An 18,799-nucleotide genomic window follows, 5' to 3' on the forward strand; every position below is an offset into this window, starting at 1 on the left:
GTTATGTTCTCTACAGTATACATTTTACCTCTTTGCTTACTACAAATAGTTGAGAATGGTCTCTTTCATCTGCACATATGCCCCTCAACAGTCTGCATACTGATAGTTGCTGCACTGACTTTAATCTCCAAGTTTTACCCCACAAATAGTTCCAATCGTACATGAACAATAATCAATTTCAATTCTTGCAGAGAAATTCTACCCTCTCTAATCCACTTGGCGCATGCAATTTCTTTTCTATCAAGACGTCTCATAGTTTATATCCACTTGGCGCGTGTTTTTTATTATTGATTTGCAGAATGAAACGCTATTGTATATTTCTATATTATGATCCTGATTATAATTTAATCTGGAAAACTAGAAATGATTCAGACGAGGAGTGCATTACATGGATTGATTTTGACATCATTAACAACATAATTAAAAAGAAGATTCATGTTGGGAAAAGTGGGATTAAAGACAAGATTCCATTGAGGAATGATGCAAGTGATGTCTATCCATATTGCATATGCTTTTTCCTTTTTTGTTATTTTATTTTTAGGTTAAACTTTAGACAATTATGTAATAGAATATATGATTTAAGTGAGTTGCTGTCTTTCAAACTGTACTGGTCTGCTACATGTTATGGATTATAATAATTTGGTTGTCCATTTTTCATGATCAAGACTTCTATGGAAGTAAATGACGTTCAACCCTTTATTTTGCACACAGCAGTGTGATAACATCCTCACATTTTGGGTTAATTTCTATTTGCCTCATGAGGGTAGGCCTATGTATAATTTAATCATTGAATTTATTATTAGTTATCAAGTTGGTCTAAATTTTTTTATTTAAATTTTCCCTTCTGGTATAATTTAATCTTAATTTTTAACAAAAATAATATTTTTTTGGTTAAAATTATTTATTTTATTTTAGTAATTCAAATTTATGTATACATAAAAGTTAATTATTTAGGAGTCATTTGGATTGAAGAATTTTATTTGAGGGATTTTGTAATGAATTTAGCTTAAATCTATCGTTTGACAAGTATAAAATTGATCTAAATCTATAGATTTTGAAAAATCTATCGTTCTGTAACCTCTCATTTTTAAGGGTTTTAATTTTCCACCTGAAAAGTCGGAAAATCCAAAATCTACCATTTTTAAAAAATGATGGATTGTTATAATATTTTTTTTATTCTAATATTGTTCCTAAAATATTTATTTTATCTCAAAATTATTCTTGATTTGATACAAAAACCTATCATTTTTATATTTAATCCAAACAATAAAGTTTTAAAAATTTATAATTTTAAATTTATGAATTTCAATTAAATTCATAAATTTTAAAATTCCTCGGCTTATTGCTTTCATAAAAAAAAAAAAAAAAAAAAGGCTATAAATTATGCCGACCAATGCAACTAACTAAGAATATTTTCCAGAATATTGTCAATTATAAGAACAAACATAAAGATAATGATTTTTATGCCAAATATATAGATAGTAGATTGGTAATATTTTTTAACGGAATGGACCATACTAGTGTCATTAAGTAACTAAAATTACTATACTGTTTTTTCAACCTATTGAAATAATGAAATAAAATGTAATATAATGAAATAGATAATAAAATAAAAATCTAATTATAACATAATATATAAAATATAATCAATTGTTATTTCACTACTATATATTGATAATATTATAATGCAATAAAATGTAATTTATAATTCATTTATTTATAATAAAATTATAAAGAAATCTATTAAAAATTTTATTCATTTCCATTTTATTTAATAGTTAAATTATATGATTGATTCACAATTAATATGATAAATAGCTGAACACTTCATATCTAATTCAAATCGTATTAATTAATGACTACCAACTATCAACTATCAGCAGCACCAGCTTTCAACTACCCGTTAATTCACTTGCAGATGATAAATTACTCGAGCAGAAGGGTGAATTAGTGCAGTAATGAGAGAAAAAGAAATGGACAAAACTGAACGTTCAGATCTATGAAAATTTGAAAATAGGGTGTGGGACATTAATTATGTTCTCATGTTTACATGTATCATTCAATTATGATGTCATATAATATAGTCAAATGTGCACTGCGACGTGGAGATAAGATCATGCTTTTATATAGATTAATTATCTTTCCATCAATGAGACAAATATTCCTTCTAATACCTTATAAATCAAAAAGAAAAAAAAAATGAAATTCCAATCTTTTGAATTTGATGTTGGTTTGAAGACTTTGGTAGACTGTCAATCTTCATACATTATCCTATAGGATAGCTTCAAGTTGATTTATAATTTCAATTGATATATGAAATTTAATTTTAAATTATTATTTAACTGTTTAAAAAATTTATATTAGTAAAAAAATTATGTGATAAACATTTAAAGTCTAGAAAATAGAAAAGTTTAAAATTTGAATTTTTGATGTTAATATTATTTTGTGTACGTGGCCAAAAGTCTTATCTTTTGACTTATTATAAAACATCATTTATTTTAATATATATACATATATGAAATCTGGATCTCATGTATTATTATTAGATAATATTATTGGATATAATGATATTAATAATATTTGTTTAATTGAAGGCAGTTTAGGTAACATCCTTCTGAGAGAATAATATAAATAATTCCCTAATAGACATCCATAAATAATTGAATGTGGAAAAGGACACACCTGATAAGTAGAAAATGGCAGTTTGGTGCAATGAATTTATGAGAAATGAAAAGGAAAATGTTAGAAATACTGGCAATCACATGCATCTTCGTTAAACAACAAATCCATTTGCATCTTTCTATGACCTCACTAAATCAATGGAAGCACAATTTTACTAATTAAATGTCCCAATGCACAAAATGTCCCAATGCTTCCATAAAACTTTTTCTATTTCACCACTAAACCCAACTGATGCCATTTTGGGAGTCAGACTTACTGTTTGCTAATTTTTCAACTGGAATCTTTAGCCCCTTAAGAATTGCCATTGTTTCAGAAGTGATGTCAGTTTTCCAATTTAGTGCCCAAGTTGAATTCTTAATAGGAAAGTCCTTTTCTAATTCAAATTTTTTTTTTCACCTTCGCCAACACATCTCTTTCTTTCTTTCTTTCCAAACTTCAAACCCTAACCTCATTTATTATTTAAAAAAAAAAATGCATCCCCTTCCTAATCATCTTCTGCGTCATGATCCCATTATTTGGATACAAATATATAATTTTTTTTAACATCTAATAACAATTGGTCATTATATTTGAAATTCAACTCAAAAGGTAAAAGCGTTTGATTTTAAAAGTGAAAAGTTTCGAGTTCGAGTCATTTGTCATATACTAAATGAGCTTTCGTCTTTATAATAAATATAAAACAATAACCACCGTTTATTGTATAATCTATGACCTGTTAACCTTTCCATTAATAAAAAGAACGACAATTAATGATTACTCTCCTTCTACTATAGCTAGGAGAAATGGATTTCAACAACTTCAATAACAATAGGCAGAAATTAAAACAACCACCATCGTTGCCTGTACTATCGCATTGACATTACCATAACTGATCTAATTATATTTCTTTTTCTAAATTATAATGTATTATGGAGTCTTTATAGTAACAAGACCTTTATAATTAGGAGTCCTATACGGCTTCTGCCCTGCTAAGCCGTACCTACAAATATTAGGGGCAAAAATGCACTCCTTTAGCTCTCTTGTGAGCTGGCTTTAATGAATTCTTATGGTTCATAAAAAACACATGTAAGAAATCAAATCTTATGCCGTTTGTTCTTTTCTTTAATAATAATAATAATAATAACCCTTTTAACTCTTTTTTACATCAATATCTAGAGAAAAATATAAAAAAATTATTTAATATTTTTATATTTAAAGAACTCTAATTTTTCGTGATAAAAAAATTATCCTGTAATTTAGTTTACAGATTATATCTTTAAATTTCTATAATTTAATATTAATACAATACTCATTTCTAATAATAAAGTCATTTATTAAATAATTCAGTATACAACTATCTACATTATACTTATAATAAATATAACTAATATATATTTTAATTTTATTAGAAATAAATGTAATAATTTTTAAAATAAAATTATAATATTCTTAAGAATATTCTTATAGCTAATTTGATAGTAAATTATTTATAAAAGTAATAATAATAATAATAATAATATCAAATACTAGAATATATAAAAAAAATATAAGATTCTTTTCAACAATAATTCTTTGGGTACAAAGACGTTGGTGCAACTGGGAGTTGAATTTGGGAAAGTAGAATTCATATTTTTGACAAATTTTGCCAGGAAGATTGCTTATTGAAAAACATATATGTGGAAATTACATTTGGCCCCTTGAGTTACACATAAGGCAAAGCATATCTATGGGAACTGGCTGGTTTTATAGGACATTAGGAACATTTGTTTGGCAACCTGCTTCATAGGGTACTATGAATATGTAAAACTGTGGGAGCTCTCCTACATATGCTTGTTTTGTCTCCTTGCTGTGAGGTATGAAGGAGTTGGATGCCAAAGTACAGATGACATATTTGAGTTTTTTTCTTTTCATTTATTAATTTAAATTTTGTCATTGTGTGTGTCTTTTATATGAATCCACTTTATCAAGAACAAGTTAAGTAGGGTTTTTTTTTTTTTTTTCATAAATCAGGGATTTGAACATGGTTAGTGTCATTGGAGGACGCTAATGGACCTGCGAAAGCTTTAGTTTTCATTAAAATTATTTTTTATTATGAAATATGTGTCAATTATTGGAGATAATTACATTAAAAGTTACTTAATTATGTATTTAATTTAAATTAAATCACATAATTTTAATTTGTTTCATCCAATTCACTTTGGTATAATCGTCACAACCGAATAGTGGACGGGAAAGTGACATGTGTTAATAATCTATTTATAGAATGTGTTATAATTTATGTCCTAATGTGTTATAATTTATGTCCTAATCTCTTTTTTTTTTCTAATTAACTTTAGTTTTAACCTAACTTAAATTTAACCATCTCTAAACTTACAACTAACTAAAGTTAACTCAAAGTTATTCTTTCTGCATGCATCATTTTCTCTTTCTTTTCTAAATTACCAAATCAAAATGCTCTAGTCACTCTATAATGTATCAGATGGAGATTTCACTTTTTAACAAGTCCGTTAACATAAATATTGAGAGAGATATTCTAAATATTAATAGTAAAAGCAATACAGTTTTAAATGAGGGTGACGAGGAAAATGAAAAATATAATAAAGATGAAGAAAATGATACGAGTAGAATGATAAAAGTCAGATACCATGATTTGATGTTAATGGAAACCTGAAACAAATTAAAGTGACAATTATACAACCTAAATTAAAATTAAGTGACTTTAATAAAATAAATTAAATTCAAATAATTATTATACAATCCAAATTAAAATTAAATTATTTTTGCAAAATAAACTGAAATTAAATGATCAAATTGAAACTAAGCGCATAATTAGATGACTAGTAGTACACTTAATTTACAACATTCATATATAGTTATCACTACGTTGGAGTTGAAAACTATATTCTTAAGAATTAAAAAGAGTTAAATGAAAAAAAATTCTAAAGGGATATAATGACATAAAAGAATATATATATATATATATATATATATAGAATTTCTTTCTATTTTTTAAAGGAGCTAGATATCAATTTAGATATCAATTCAGAAACTAACTGGATTAGTAAAAGTTTTTACTCTTCAAAGTAAAAGTTTTGAATTTAAGTCTTGTCTGCACTTTTTATGAAATTAAATCTTTTATATAATAAAAAATTAAAAAATATAAAATTCATAATAGTGCATCCAACTCTTTAATATTTACAACTAATATATATTAATTATATTTTTTATTAGAAAAAAAAAAAAAAAAGAGAGCCGGACATTAAACATTTCATAAAATATGTAATTTATAGAGGGTATAGTACATAAGAGGCAATAGGGTGATGGAGGCTGGCCGCATAGGGAAATACCAGTTGCTACTTAAACATCCTAATGAGTTGTAATGTGTGTGGCTCATTGTTTGGTCCATCCTACCAGCCATCATGAATTTGTAATATTTTCCCATCTAACATATCTTTACCAAAAAAAAAAAAAAACTATTTCATTTTAGACCTTAAAAGAACCTAATTTTTAAAATAAATGCGATTTTCATATAAGAGAGGCAAAAACATAACTAAGAAAGAAATAATTGGTAATTGTTGTTCATTTGTACACTTATTTGTGCATACATTTTATTATTAATTTAAGTTGGTCTTATTGTTATAATTATATTTTATAAGCCTTGTATTAAAAGTATAGGACAGATCAGAGATCTGCTTTTCAAATACAAAACCAGCTCAATCCAACTAAATGACGACTCATTTCTTTCATCAAAAGGCAAAGATGTTAAATATATGGACAAAGGGTCAATTTACCCCTCATCTTGTATCAAATAATTAAATACATCAAATTTTAATATTTTCTTTAAAATTTGTCCATTTTCAAGTCATTTTTGCTCAATTTTTGCTAACTCTAGGTAGGGATAGTAGCAGAGTGGATTTGTTTTAATATTCGCCCTACCTCAACTCTAAAAGGACAGGTTCAAATATTTATAATAGGGTCTAGAATGAATTTGGTTTTGAACATATTGAATTTAGATTCAATACATTGAATATTCGCTATCTGAATCCGATTATATAATTTTAAGAATATTAAATATTATATTTAATCTTTATTTGATAATTTGTAATATTATTTTAAATATGAGGAATTTATTATGTTTTGAGTTGTATTTTTATATTGAAATTTTAATTTTGAATTTGATTAGTTTAGCTTTTGTAATTTTTTTATTTTATTGGTTTAATTTCTAGTTTTTGTTATCATTAATACTTACTAATTTATTTTTAAATTTAATTATTATAAATGGAATTGATAAAAAGATTATCTATTTAATTATGTGAATAGTTATATAATTGGGTATTTAATGGATAGAGTATTTGCTGCCCATTCAAATAGTCATAAAATTTATTTTAAAAACTATATCTTAAAATGGATTTTGAGGGATTGAGATAATATGCAGATATTTTTATTTAGATTTATAATGATTTAAAAAATATAATTTTTTAAATAAATAATTTAAATATATATATATATATATATAAATACTTTTTAATTGGATTTGGATTCAAATAGCTTTAAATGGAAGAATACACATCTCATTACCATTCATAACTCGAAGGCATACTAAAAATTTAAACCACATTTGAGGTTCTTTGGCTTCAAACCAGAACTGCACTCTTTACTTGTAAGAATTAAAAAGAGGAACTAAACCATTTATTGTAAATATTCATAGATTTTGACAAAAAGTAAAATTATAATTGAAACTAAAAAGGTGTTTGATTCATCGATCTTGTATATCTGATAGTTATTTCTCACTAAATCGTTATATTAAATCATCTGATAAAAATTTAAAAATTAACAATTGATAGTTGATTTACTCTCGATCAACTATTAATTATATTAATTTTATTTTAATTTTTTTTTAACAAATGATAACTGATTTAATTTTTTTATTTATTTTAAAAATATTATTTTTATTAAGACTCATTAATAATAATTTATTTTAAGTTGAAATTATATAATTAATTTCTATAAATTATAAATAATAATAATAATTTGATTATATTTAATAGTTAAATCATTATAATTTTTATAATTATGACATTTTAAATTAGAAAATTTTCATCAATGGAATTTAAAATTCAATTTTTATTCTCAAATAATTTTTATAACTACTTTTTAACGATAAATATAATTGAAATAAATAAATATTTTTAATTATTATAAATTAATTTTATTAATTTATATTATTAAAATAATATAACAATATAAAAAATACTCGTTTAATATACAACAATAACTATTAATGTGATTTTTTAAATGATTTAATTTATTAGCTACCAATTATTACTGGAACAAACTGGGGCGATTATCATATTGAGGAACAGAAATTACCCCCAGAAAGTGGGTAATGAGATTTAAATAATATTTTTAAATCTTATCCTCTACCCATTTTAAAGTGTAATGTAATCTCACAGTTGATTCTGCTGTGCTTTCTGTTAAAGAGTTTTGGGCTGATGAGTAAAAAGTCAGGGAGGAAGACATGCATTTGGCTAATGGCTCTTATATTTTGTTTATTTTTAAAAGGAGAAGTAAAGCCAATGGGAAAATTCTCTGATAAGAACACATCCTGATTGCCACTAAGGCTTTATGTGTTTCTCTCTGTAGGTATATAAATATAAAGAGAAGATCCATTGCAGTGAAGAGAGAACGAGATACTAGACAGTAACATACATACACAGCAAACGCCACAACACAACAAAAAGAGAAAGTCTCCCTCTAGATTTTCTCTCTTCTACTCAAAAGAGAAGACAACTTTTTCATCTTTTTCACTACTGTCTGCAGATCCCAGATTCCAGAATTCTCCCAATTCTCCATATAAAAGGTTTATTCAACTTCCACTCTCTCTTTTACCTTTTCTCTATCTCCTTCCTTTCACCTTATATGTATGTATAGAATACCAAGAAACAGAAGAAAGAACGGAAAGGAGCAGAATTGCATCCGCTTATCACTGTTATGAGGCTCTTTCTGTTTGATTGCTGAGAAAGTTGATAAAAAAAAATAAACAAAAGGGAAGTTTTCCATACGTGTTTTCAGTTTTAACCCTTTGCTCACTGTCATTCGTTTCAATTATCAGTAAAGAAAAGACAAGGGAATTCCAATTTTCATTGCATTTTCTCAGCAGCCAAACAAAGGAGAGAAAGTAGCTTGTGAAAATCCACTACTTTTGAATAGTTCAAACGTTAGTCCCTTGAAATTCTGCTAATCCACGCTTCCTTGTCTCTTTCTTTTCTTTACCTTCTATTTTTGTATTTAACGGTCTTCTTGTTAGTTATCATCAACCTTTATTATTTCCCATTTTAAAAGTTTCCAATTTTAGACCCTTTTAAAAGCTTGTTTGTATATTTTGCATCTTCTTTTATTCATTTTCTTAATTACCATTTTCCATCCAAGAAAAGAAACCTTCCAAAACAAGCTGATATGCATTTAGTTTCTTTCTTTCTTCTTGGCAAAATCTTTCTTTCTTTCTTCTTGGCAAAATCATTCTGCTGATAGTCTAATCACTTTCTTTTGAGGTTTGCTTCATTTCTCTTGAACTCCAATCTTATTGCCTTTATTACCAATTCTTGTTTTTTTTTTTCCCATTTTTATATGTAGCTCATGCTATTGGTTGCTCTTTGTGTAGTGAGTGGAGAAAAAGAGTGGTGTGATAATTGGGTTCTTTTTTGTGCAGGGGAATATCTTGGAGAGAGAGAGAGTAAGAGAGAGAGAATATATTTTTGAAAAATGAAGAATTCAGTTTCAGAACAGAGTTTTTACATAGAGAGTGAAGAGGAAGATGAAGAGAACAGAGGTGGAGAAGGTGGTGAAGATGATGGAAATGATTCAGAATCTGATGATTCTATGGCTGATAATAGGCAACAAAGCAAAACTGGTTCTTACAACACTTCTTGGCCTCAAAGTTACAGGTTTATGCTCTCTCTCTCTGTGCTTGTGTTCTGTAATAAGATCTTGATCAATTTTGGATCCTTGTTTTAATTCTGGATTACCAGTTGGGCTGCGATAAAATCTTTCCTAGGATTTGATTTCTTTATTAACCTTGAAACAAAGGTTAATTGATTTTATAGGGTTAATAAAGGTTTGATTGGCTAACTTTAATAGGTCTTTGCAAGAAGACAGAAAGTACTTTACTCATGCTGCACCAATTTTTGGCTATTAGTTCATTTGAAAATATTGGAATTTGGGGCTAAGTTTTCAAAATTAAATGTGCTGACACTGAATAGGAGAAAGATTTTTACCATCGCCAAGTAATTAGATTACTTTGGATTGTTTTGATTGGTCAATCTGTAAGATATTACTTTGAAGATGGCGTCACAAACTGTCAATTAAATCTTCAAAAGTTTGATATACTTAACCACCATTGTATTTTTTTGATTTTGTAGGCAGTCAATTGATTTATATAGTAGTGTACCATCTCCAAGTGTAATTCTTGGAACTCCTACACTATCAAGATTAGGCAGTTCATTTCTATCCTCTTCAATACTAACAAGAAGACACACTCCAGAATCACTACCTTCTGTGACAAAGCCTCTAATATCAAGGGTAGAAGATGAGGAGTTGCCACAACACAGGCGGAGTTCTCATTCTTTACTTCCTCCAATTCCCTCAAGAAGATCTTCTATAAGAAAGGATGAGAAAGCATCCCAGATTTCTCATGAACTTCCCATTTCTCGCCAAAGCTCCTACGGCCAGGCTGTGATTAATGGTAAGTTTGAGCTAACAGCACTACTCATATTTTGATTTTATCATTATTGTTTCCATCAAAGGTGTCATAAAAGAATTGTTTATCATAAAACAGTTAATTAATGCATCTACATACATGATAAGTAGTCAGTCAATCATTTAAGTTGAAACAATGGCATTTATGATCTATCTGGAACTATTGAAAGAATTGTGATTGTCATTAGCCCTCATCATACACCCGCCTGTCATGCCACTTGCTGCATTAGAATTACAACAAATTCCAAGCCTAATCCTTTCTCAGTCAGCACTTCAATTGTGAGGGACCACATAGACCAATCATGTAGTATGAAATATCTTATTACTTTTTTTTTTTTTGAAAGGAATATCTTGTTACTTTTTGATAACCATTCCCTACGGGGTCCAAAATTGAGCAGTGGTGTCTGCTACTATATCTTGTATTTTAGTATGTTCTTGATTCAGCTAATGCGACTTACATGTCTCCGCGGCTCAATTTAATGAATAAACTATTGTTTTCACCAATCATTGTCAGTAAACAACCAAAAAGCTGCCTTAAAACATGGTAGAATATGTTATGTTATTTCTATTAATAAATTACAGGTTGTCTGACCAGCCTTTGTCTATTGCCCATTATTTTCATCCCTTATAGACTTAATGACAATGTTGACCGCATCCTCTTGAATTGTGGTCTGGAGGCTTACTCTTATTGCACATGGTTCGCATGAAAAGACCAAGTAAAATGAAAAAATGTCTTGCCTGATTTATCCTGTTAGTTTTTCCTGTAGAAGTAAATATCTTAAATGTTACTAAAGATTTACATTTCACTAATTATAAGACGTCTGAACCTAATTGCATATAATGAACTTGAACCAAGAGGAGGTAATTTGATGGATAATATGTTCTAATTGTGGTTTATAATGTAGGCATGAATGTTCTATGTGGAGTTGGAATTTTATCTACTCCTTATGCTGCCAAAGAAGGAGGATGGCTTGGGCTTTCTATATTGCTTATTTTTGCAGTGCTTTCCTTCTATACTGGAATGCTTTTACGTTATTGCTTGGATAGTGAACCAGGGCTTGAAACTTATCCTGACATTGGCCAAGCTGCTTTTGGCACTATTGGTCGGGTTGCCATCTCTGTAAGTTTAGTTAAAGATTTTTACAGACATCTCACTCATATTATGTTCAAAATGATGTACAATCAATTCTTTATTAATTGAATAGGACAAGGAATCAGTGCCCCACCAAAGGCAGATAGGCCATTATGGATTTAGGCCACCCCATCATTCCTACCCATTAGATAAATTTGGTTAATACATTAACTTAATATTGATGGTCAAGTAAAAATGGCAGAGAACGAATAGCAGATTGATCTTATATCATGCACTAGTTAACAAATTTAATTAGCCACTAACGCTATCATCTTTGCTTTTGTTTTTTTTTTCCCTATTTGCAGATAATCTTATATGTCGAGTTATATGTAAGTACAGCTGGCTTTTCCTATCTGATTTGCTTTTTCCTTTTTGTGCTTCAATTAATTTAGCATACTTTTCAGGGAAGATGCATGGAGTAACTAAATTCCAAATAAGTTTCTGCACTAAGATTGTTGGGTCCCAAAATTTTGATTTAATTGACTGAACCCACCTTTGTATGTGCCTATGCAACTAGTAAACAAGTGACATGAGGCAAAGTACTAGAGACTTCTTCTCATGGTGCCTGCCTCACATTCTCTCTTATTTGTCTGTAGGCTGTTGGATTAAATTATTGACTACACATGTGTTTGCCTCTTAGTTGGCTCAAGTTTCCAATAAGATGCTTGATACTTGGTAGATCTCATCCATTGACAGTTGAATTGCATATATAATAAAAAGAATGGTTTCTTAACATGAAGAAATAGAGCAAGAGTGATTAAACTGACCACGTGTCTCAATCCTTTGAACATCTCAACATGGTGTGAGTATAGTGCACCTTGAAGGGAGATATAGATTCACATGGAGTTTCTTTTATTACTTTCTACAAGGACAATGATCCAAGCAAAGATATTCCCATATGATTATTCTATCTTGAAAGTCATCTTTGTTTGACTCTATTCATTTGATTCTGGATCGATCTTCTCTTTGATTTAGCATCAATAGCCACTGGAATATTTCTGAGACAGTTTGGCAATTTGTCTAGGCCCCTACAAAATTAAACTATTGAGCCTTATAATTTGTTTATACAACTAATTGTACTATATTGACAAACCAAATTAATTACATTGAATCATGTCCTAGATTCTTATAATATGAGAAGGAAAGTATGGTAATTGTTAGACTTGTGTCTTAACTTCTTCAATTCAAGTGTTCATTGTTGATGAATGCTAACACTGGAGAAAAGGAGAATACTTAAAGGTCAGTGTGCAGTTTGCCTGAATGGTTCAATGCATTAATTTTGTCCGGTTCCAATGTTGTCAAGTACTTGACTCATTTTGGGAATAATTCATAAGTACTGAGTTTATCATTTCAAATCTTCTTCATTCGCAGGCTTGTTGTGTTGAATACATTATTCTGGAGAGTGATAACTTATCCTCTTTATTTCCAAATGCACATTTAAGTTTTGGTGGATTAGAGTTAAATTCACACCATTTATTTGCTCTGTTGACCACACTTGCTGTTCTTCCAACTGTTTGGCTCCGAGACCTCAGTGTGCTTAGTTATATTTCTGGTGAGTGTTCTTAAACTGTAAAGCTAGTTTTTGGAATTGAAAACATTGTAATTTGAGGTCCAGAGAGCATCAATCAGAGTCCCTCTATCCCAGTTTCTATAAGTTGCAATAATCTATGCCATGGCATAATCTGGTGCAAGTTGGATAGGCAATAAATTGAATTGTTGCCCAGAATGTCATGATTGTATTATGATATATTAAATACTCATATATGTTCAAGTCCTTCATTGCCTATGTCTTAATTTCAGAAACTACGAGAAGCATATCCAGTTGCAAGATAGTCTTATCTTGAGATGTTCTTATGTCCCTTTTGCAGCTGGTGGAGTTATTGCATCAGTATTAGTGGTTGTCTGCCTATTTTGGGTTGGTCTGGTTGATAATGTTGGCATTCATAGCAAAGGGTCAGCACTGAACCTTGGAACTCTCCCTGTTGCTATTGGTCTTTATGGTTATTGTTACTCAGGACATGCTGTCTTCCCAAATATATATACCTCAATGGCACAGCCTAACAAATATCCTGCAGTTCTCTTAGCATGGTATCTTAAAAATGCTTAACCATTTTTACTTTTACAAAAAGAGTTCACTTCGATTTTAAGGATTTCTAAGTGCAACCTCACTTGATTTTCTTCTCGCAATCAGCTTTGCCATTTGTACTTTGATGTATGCCGGAGCTGCTGTTATGGGATACACAATGTTTGGAGAATCAACAGCATCTCAATTCACTCTTAACATGCCACAAGATCTAGTAGCCTCAAAGATTGCTGTGTGGACCACGGTATGTCCATTACTTTTGCTTACCTTTTCTATCACCTGTTTTTTGATATATTCTGTTCAGTGGTTCTAGGTATCTTCAATCATTTTCCTATATACAGTAAAACCTCTCTACAATGATAATAGGAATAACCTTTGCATAGTGATAAAATATTACAGTCCCAATTTGGGTCAATTATAAATAGAAATAAACTCTCTGTTGTAATAAGTCATAAATCTTTTAAATCCCGCCTTAAGAAAATATTCCTCTATATAGTAATATTTATATATGTAACTTTAAAAAATATATATTATGCTATGTTTTATCTTACTGTAATATTGTTTTGTCTCATCAATCTTATTTGTATAATATGACAAGATATTTACTTATTTTATCTCTGGTTTTTATCATTTCACCAACAATGATTAAGTATTAAAGTACAAAGAAAAATTTTGGTATTCAAATCTCCATTAAGTTATAACCTCCTCATAGTCATAAATTTATTTGGTCCCAAGTGTCACTATAGAGATATTTTACTTCTTTGTAGTGCATTGTTAAGAAATATTTGTTGGTTGCTCACCACTACGGTTGCAACTTTTTTTCTTAAACAATGTTACTGCACTATTTCTAAATAAGAATAACTATGATTCAATAGGTTTTCTACTTATTTGAGTTCCCTTGTCCTTTTCTAATTTCCAATTTTCTTTTTAAAGCATGTTCTAGATCTTTCTCTTTTATGATCAGTATACAGATTGTTGCTTACAAACTATTACTGTTTGTTCTTTTGCAGGTAGTTAATCCATTTACCAAATATCCTTTTCAAGAATGATATTCAAATTATGTGCAAACATTATTGTTTCCCTCTATGACCACTGCTCTCTATTCTTCTGAAAAATGAAAAACTCAAACCAGATGAATTACAGTCCCATATTTGTCTCTGCTTCTATAATTGAAGAAAAAAGATGTGCTCTTCCTTAATTAAAAGCACATATGCATTAACCATGTCCCCAGTGGCAATGAGTCTGGAAGAATTGATACCATCAGACCATCTGAAGTCTCACCTTTATGCTATCTGCATTAGGACTGTATTGGTAATCTCCACTTTGCTTGTCGGTCTCGCCATTCCTTTCTTTGGTAAGTCTCTCTTGATTCCTCGTTCATTTACTATTTCCTCCTGTTTAATTGAAAACCATATTGATTTTCTTCATTTTCTTAAGCATTTGAAGACCCAGTTTTCATATTTCCTGTTTCTTTAATTTAGTTGCAATTATCAATCCTCAACCAACACTTCATTTCATCTCAGGTCTGGTGATGTCACTGATTGGATCCTTACTCACTATGCTTGTAGTAAGTTTTATTTATTTGCAGCTTCTACTTCGAAGTACTGAGAAGATTAATTCCTTTGTTGAATTATACTAACAACTAATCTCTATGCAGACCTTGATACTTCCATGTGCCTGTTTTCTGAGCATCTTGAGGGGTAAAGCAACCCGGTTTCAGGTACTCCTGCCATCTCTGTCAGCTCCTCTAATCTGTACTTTCGGTTTTAGTGATCTGTTAAAACATAGTAATGCATTTTTCTACACTCCCATAAAGTGACGCAATCCCTTCAGGAAGGTAAAATATTAACACTTGCACACTTAAAAGAAAAGTTCTTAATTTCTTGTTAATCTTTTTTTTCTTTTCCTTTGTGCAGACTGCACTTTGTATTATAATCATTATAGTAGGAGTCATATCATCAGTCTTCGGGACGTACTCAGCCCTGTCCAGAATCATTGAGAATTTGAGCAGCTGAATTTTGTATTATGCCTCCATCAACAAAGGGTTTATCTTCTTATTGTCTTCCATTTCCAATTTTGAGATGATTTTCTTGTTTTTTTACTCTGTCCTCATTTCCCCATTAATGCATTCATAATCTGCAATTTTGGTAAATGTTTTATTGACATTACTTAAAGAAGGATCAGTATGGCTGTATCTGAAAGTAGTTTTCATTCAGCAAAGGCAAAATGTATTTTTAAGCTCTTGAATTTTTTAATTTTATTTTATTAAATTTTTTAATTTTTATTTTGTTTCATTGAGTCTTCTATACTTTTATTTTTATTATCGAAGACATAATAGTTTTTAGTCAAAATAGAAATAAAAGTATAATGGCTTAATAGAACAAATAAAAGTCTCACGAAATATTTATAAAAAGTCTTTAATAAAATTAAAAATAAAAATTTAAAACCTCAATACAATAGAATAAGAATTTAAAGGCTTAAAATAATTTAATAATTTAATAATAGATTTTGCCATCAGAATACTGTTGGTTTGTCTTAATGATAATAAGAGTATTACATTATATTATTTTGTTTTATATAATATAGAAATATATTATAATCCTAGTTGTTTGAAAGACTAATGTAACATCAAATAAGGCATAAAGATCAGCACATGTAACCAAATATCTAACTTGGCATTCTTATCTTCTTTATAGTTCTTTCCTCATCTTTTATAATAGTATATGTTTATCCCATTCATTTGAATTTGAACATTATTAAATTAAATATTTACTGTAATCAATGATTTAATCCAGATTTTGATTCTTTGGTTACTCTAATATTATTGATTAAGTATTTTAGCATCACATAAAATGGATTTATGCTTTTGAATAAAATACATAAAAAGAGATTTTGAAACTCATAGATTTAATCAAAATTTATGAATTTTTAAGATTTTATTATTTGAATTAAATATAAAAACAATAAAGTTTTATTTAAAATTAAAAATAATTTTGAAATAAAATAAATTTATTAGGGATAATATTAAAATAAAAAAAATAATTTAACAATCTATCGTTTTTTTAAAACGGTGGATTTTGGGCATTCTCACCTAGTAAGTGAGAAATTAAAACTCTAAAAATTAAAGGATTATGGATGACTGACTTTTTAAAATTTATAGATTTAGACCACATTTTTACTTGCCAAACTATAAATTCAAGCTAAATCCATAGATTTAACAAAATTTCTTATCCAAAATCTCTCAATCCAAACCACATTTTAAATTATTTGTGTTCTTATATGTAATACCAAACGACTAGAAGGATCTGATGGCTCTCCTGTAATATGATTTCTTCATACTTAGCCAAGTTTTCACCTTTCACTATTATTCTGTGTCTTTTATTCCGGGTCAGCCGAATTCAAGGAGTGATAGACTTCTCGGATGAACACATTTTCTCAATTGACTGTCCTGAATTTTTGCATGCCTTGATCCGAAACTAAAGGCAAAAACCCAGGAATTATAGATCTAAAAACACAATCCAACACAATGGTTATTAATAATTATACTTAGAATAACCTTGTGGATGGAGCAGAGAGGTGACAAGTTTTTCTCTCTAGGAGAGCTTCCAAACAAAATCTAGTTAAGGGTCACCGTTCATGGTTTTGCCATGAACAGTGAGCTTTCATTTTCGTGTTCTGTGTATATTTGATTTTTTTTTTTTCTTTATATAGTGCCTCTAAGTAGGCTTTGTCCTTTTGGTGTTTTGGTTTCTCTTATGGGTTGGAAGTAAAAAGGGACTCAGATAAGAGAGGAGTTATTGTTCTTCATTGATAGAATGACGTTGAGGGTTTGTTCCTTGTATTCACAGACAGTAGAAGAATTTCTCTTACACTCTCTGTTTACGGCATAGCCAGATCAAATGAAATTGATGCCTGCAGGTGTGTATTTGATGTTCCCAGTTGATACATGATCTTCAAAGGTTGGTAATGGCATTAAGAATCTTATTGGTCGCCCTGCAACTTGGTAAAGAATGAAGATTGGGCCATGTGGACTTTTAGGCATTTTCTTTTAGGATTTTATTAGGACTAAAAAAAGAACTTTCTCCTCTTAGTTCTTTCTCATTTCCACCGCTACCATCACCGTCTCAACCACCGTGATAACATAACAACTAAATCATACTTCCCTCTCTTATCCTTTTTTTTTTTTTTTCTCCTTCTTCCACAACACACCACAACTTAATATTTTTTAGGCAAACAACTTCCATATTATTTACAAAGACAACAGCCATTTTAAAAGTTTTCCAATTAGTAATTCCAGTGGACATGATCTTTCTTGACCGTGAAAATCGAATAACTACCATTTGAATTTATGGAAAAATATGGTGTAAAAATATATAAATTCAGGAAGTAATGGCAATAATTATGTTGATTATGGAATAACAATGATGCGAGTGTTAGAATTCCTTTATGTTGGGATTCGCTTCGATTCGATTCTAGAATCATATAATAGAGAAAATAATCAGGATTTTGAGTGAGGAAGCGATGTTTTTAAGTATAATTGCTAATAATGAGGAGATCCTACGGCTTTGTTCCTTTATCCATTTTATCTGCTTTAATTGTCTTTTCCCCAATTTATTTCAATTTTTTAAGTTTTGTATTTAGAAAATATTTTTTCATATAATAATATTATATATATAATTTTTAAAACTATATATTATGCTCTATTTTATCTTACTGTAGTATTATTTTCTCTTATCAATTTTATTTGTATAATATGATAAGATATTAACATATTTTGTCTTTGGTTTATATCATCTCACCAATAAAATTAAATATTAAGTCTAAAAAAACAAATTTAATTCTCATATATACATTAAGTTATACCTTATTAATATTCAAAGTTCAGTGTTAGATTTTCTTTTTTATGTATATATTTAAAAACAAATTTGATGACAATGGATGCTTTGTAACATAATGAGTAATTCGCAGGTAACTCTTATGCATCAAGATTTGTTGTTTTTAATGTGAGTTGGTTGCTTATGTTTTTGTGGTTATATGTAAAATGAAAGTGGCATCATCAAATTATGTTAATATGGACATACTATTTCAAATTGTTTTATGTCTAAAATATGGAAGGCATAAAACAATTTAATTTCTATTTCATGATCAAATGTATCTGTGAGACTAAG

General features: G+C 28.9%; 1 protein-coding gene across 3 annotated transcripts; it reads left to right on the forward strand.

Annotated features, from left to right (window-relative positions):
• Positions 1 to 8,125: 8,125 nt before the first annotated feature.
• On the forward strand, positions 8,126 to 15,915 carry LOC8268569 (amino acid transporter AVT1C). 3 transcript variants are annotated; one of them, XM_002530896.4, is made up of 13 exons: positions 8,126 to 8,521; positions 9,371 to 9,605; positions 10,080 to 10,402; positions 11,322 to 11,536; positions 11,854 to 11,877; positions 12,920 to 13,100; positions 13,417 to 13,636; positions 13,740 to 13,875; positions 14,642 to 14,661; positions 14,840 to 14,985; positions 15,155 to 15,198; positions 15,289 to 15,351; positions 15,548 to 15,915. In XM_002530896.4, the coding sequence occupies exons 2-13, from the start codon at positions 9,424 to 9,426 to the stop codon at positions 15,644 to 15,646; spliced, it is 1,653 nt and encodes a 550-aa protein (XP_002530942.2). In that variant the 5' UTR covers positions 8,126 to 8,521; positions 9,371 to 9,423; the 3' UTR covers positions 15,647 to 15,915. The 3 variants fall into 3 exon arrangements, with proteins under 3 accessions (XP_002530942.2, XP_015581932.1, XP_015581931.1); XM_015726446.3 differs by lacking the exon at positions 8,126 to 8,521 and adding an exon at positions 8,561 to 8,878; XM_015726445.3 differs by lacking the exon at positions 8,126 to 8,521 and adding an exon at positions 8,968 to 9,212.
• Positions 15,916 to 18,799: the final 2,884 nt, after the last annotated feature.

Source organism: Ricinus communis, chromosome 6, assembly GCF_019578655.1.
Source record: "Ricinus communis isolate WT05 ecotype wild-type chromosome 6, ASM1957865v1, whole genome shotgun sequence".
Classification (NCBI taxonomy): Eukaryota; Viridiplantae; Streptophyta; class Magnoliopsida; order Malpighiales; family Euphorbiaceae; genus Ricinus; species Ricinus communis.